At 37.8% G+C, this 3,546-nt stretch overlaps 1 protein-coding gene across 1 annotated transcript; it reads left to right on the top strand.

Annotated features, from left to right (window-relative positions):
• Positions 1–576: 576 nt before the first annotated feature.
• LOC113283752 (CBL-interacting serine/threonine-protein kinase 14-like) lies at positions 577–3,213 on the top strand. Its single transcript, XM_026533102.1, has 2 exons — positions 577–2,176; positions 2,948–3,213. Exon 1 carries the CDS (start codon positions 784–786, stop codon positions 2,056–2,058), a length of 1,275 nt encoding a protein of 424 aa, XP_026388887.1. The 5' UTR covers positions 577–783; the 3' UTR covers positions 2,059–2,176; positions 2,948–3,213.
• The last annotated feature ends 333 nt before the right edge of the window (positions 3,214–3,546 follow it).

Here is a 3,546-nt window from a genome sequence, read left to right as displayed (position 1 = left end):
ACATATTTGTACATTTATGTACTTATCGAATCATTTTATTTTTTCGTCCTTCCTACTTTTAATCCCGACTTCATCACTACTCCTTGAACATCAATGCTTCAAGACGATTCCAAGGAGTATCCAAAATATAGGCCGTGCCCTGCAACACTTGATATTGTGGCATCTAGACTTCCCTTCTGTTTATGCATGCCTTGACCACTTCACATATGCTGTTGATCAGGTTCTCGAATCTTTGACATCTTAATATCAATGGGCAAGGATTGTAGTTGTCAATCTTATCATTATCAATCATATTCGATCATTTTTCAAAACTTTCTTAATTAATAATATTATACCAGATATTTTGATTAAACGATTGTTTATTTATACTTGTGTGATCGAAACTGTTTCAGTTGTCTACATTTACAGTCATGCTCCTTCCCTCTCTGTCCATATGGTGTGATTCCATACCCGTTAGATATTTAGTTCATTATGATTATATCACCAATCACGTAGTATGTGGATGATCACACCCCATATTGCTTGGTCAGAAGCGTTTCAACTGTCGATTACTTAACAGTCAGAGAGCATTACGGCTAAAGTAGAAAAACCTCTAAAGAGTAAACAGACATTTTCAAAACCATTATCTGAACACTTATCATTATCTGATTGCTTGGTCAGAAGTCTCATACCATTATCTGTGAACACTACCCATCTCCAAGACTCCAACCACTATCTAGCCATTTTCAAAACCTCTAAAGAGTAAACAGACACAAACTAGAACTCTTCTTTCATCCACCAGCAATGGAAGAAGAAACAGAATCATCACCTTGTGATATTTCACCAATAACCCAACAAATTTTGTTCGAAAAATACGAGATTGGTCGACTACTGGGTTGCGGTGCATTTGCTAAAGTATATCACGCAAGAAACATACAAACAGGGGAAAGTGTAGCAATAAAAGCAATCAGCAAACAGAAAATCGTCAAGAGTGGATTCATGCCGAACATCAAGAGAGAAATATCGATTATGCGACAACTGCATCATCCATATATCGTCACATTATTCGAAGTGTTGGCAACCAAAGCTAAGATTTATTTCGTAATGGAGTTTGTCAAAGGTGGTGAACTTTTTTCCGAGATATCGAAATGTAGATTTAGCGAAGATTTAAGTCGACGGTATTTCCAACAATTGATATCAGCCGTTGGTTATTGTCATTCTCATGGTGTTTTTCACCGTGATCTCAAACCGGAAAATTTGCTTATTGATGAGAAGGGTGATCTAAAGGTGTCGGATTTCGGTCTAAGTGCGGTCACGTCACAGGTTCATAACGACGGATTGTTGTATACTTCATGTGGAACACCGGCATATGTGGCTCCGGAAATATTAGCCAGAAAAGGTTACAACGGGGCAAAGATTGATATATGGTCATGTGGTGTTATTTTGTTTGTGCTGAATTCTGGTTATCTTCCTTTCAACTGCCGGAACTTAGCGGAGATGTATCGGAAAATATATAGAGGTGAGTTTCGTTTACCTAAATGGACATCACCGGGTTTACGACATCTTTTTTCACGACTTCTCGACACGAATCCGGTTACTAGGATTACCGTCGATGAAATCATCCAAGACCCTTGGTTTTCACAAGGTTATAAAGAGATCAAGTTCCATGACTGTGATGATAATTATTTAACCAAGGGAATGAACCGTAAAAACGACTGTTCGTTCTTGAATGCGTTTGATATCATCTCATTCTCTTCAGGGGTCGACTTATCAGGTTTGTTTCAGGATTTTGACAACTTGGCCGCAACAGAAAGTGATCGGTTCGTTACTGCCGAGACACGGGTGAACATAACAAAAAAGGTCGGTGAAGTCGCAGCTAGAGAGAATCTGACGATGACGAAACAGGGTCGCAAACTAAGTTTGGAAGGTCCAAACGGAAAGTTATTTGTCGGTATCGAAATGTATCAGTTGACGGAAAGTTTAGCCGTTGTGGAAGTACGATCATATGAAGGCGTCTGGAAGAGGAGATTTCAGCCGCACCTTAATACGCTGATTTACCACCCGGAAGCAAGTGCCTAGTACTAATTAATTAAGCCCTGTTCGATTGTTGTCGAGTTGAATAAGGAATGGGAGGGTGTCGGGCTGGCCTAGATGGGATCTGTTAAAGGGGTAGAACTCAAATTTCCTAATATAAGAGGTGCTTTCCTATTTGATTACATTTTAAGCATGCAATGTTTCTCATTTTTCGCTATATTTGGGTATTAGGATGAATTCAAGGAGAGTATCGGGCCAGGCATTAGTGCTGGCCCGGTTGGCTTCAGTTAAAGGGGTAGGGCTCAACTTTGCCAACGCAAGATTTGAAGGATTCTTGATTTTTTAGAAGCATGAAATTCTTGATTTTCTATGCGATTACAATTCAAGCATATTTTTTTTTTGTTAGGGTGATATCATGGAAATAAACAAATGGGAAGGGAAAAAAATTAAGATTTTTATATCCACCACTTTTTTTTACTTATTATATTTTTATTTTTAAGATCATCCACCACTAGTTTTACATGTTTATATTTTTGTAAAATCATCCACCACCAGTTTGTTTTTCTTTTTCTTTTTTGAAAAATTAACAACCACTAGTTGATTTGTCTAATCAACCACCACTTGCTGACTTACAACTACTGTTTTTAATTTGGCTGAAAAAAATGTACCGAAGTTCAGACATTTTGAGAAACAAGTGATGGAACGTACACCACACCTGCATTAATTTCTTTCAAGTGTCGAACGATCTTGAATTAACTTCCTCTCCCAAGGTGCTATATCCTCAGAAACATGTTCTGGAAAGGTTTCAAATTAATGGTTCTTTCCATGGATCGTTCTTAGCAAGATCATATGTAGCTGCACGTATTGTTTTCTTGTTTGGTCCACAAGGCCTCACTGAAGTAAGTGTCTCATAGGCTGTATTCATCTGTTGTAGAAACGCCGAACATGGTTTTTACATCGACGTCAACTGACTGGATATTGACCAAGTTGATGATTAAAAACGGTGCGTAATTGGGTAACAAACAACACAACTCCCCAAACCAGTGACCACCACTTATATCTTCGGCAGTTGATGATCTTGTCTCTTCTCATATCTTCTCTGCAAAGTAGAGAATGATGTGAGAAATGCCGCAGTTGTTTATCTCTTCATATTCTGCATTTATCACACGTATTGTTTCTTCCATCTGTTTCTTGACACGTCTTCTGTAACCGCTGCTTTTCAACCGTTCACGTCTTTTCTTCTTAATGGTGTTTATTTCTTCGAGTAAAAAATCTTCTTTATATATTCTTCTTACTCTTCTTTCCACTTTTTTTTTACTTTCTCTTTTCTTTTTATTCTCTCATCTCTGCAACTCTATTGTTCTTCCGTAAGTTCTGCTACTGTAATCCTTCCCTCTTCAATCTTCTTACTTTTTATTCATTCCCATACTCAATATTCAAATATGCCTCCAAGTGGCCATAAACATGAAAAAAACTTAAAAGACGTCCAAAAAGATCTTGCTGAGAAAGGTTTCACACTTTCTACCATTCCTG

This window comes from Papaver somniferum, chromosome 5, assembly GCF_003573695.1.
Source record: "Papaver somniferum cultivar HN1 chromosome 5, ASM357369v1, whole genome shotgun sequence".
NCBI classification, from domain to species: domain Eukaryota; kingdom Viridiplantae; phylum Streptophyta; class Magnoliopsida; order Ranunculales; family Papaveraceae; genus Papaver; species Papaver somniferum.
This window is presented reverse-complemented; position numbering and strand designations above follow the sequence as displayed.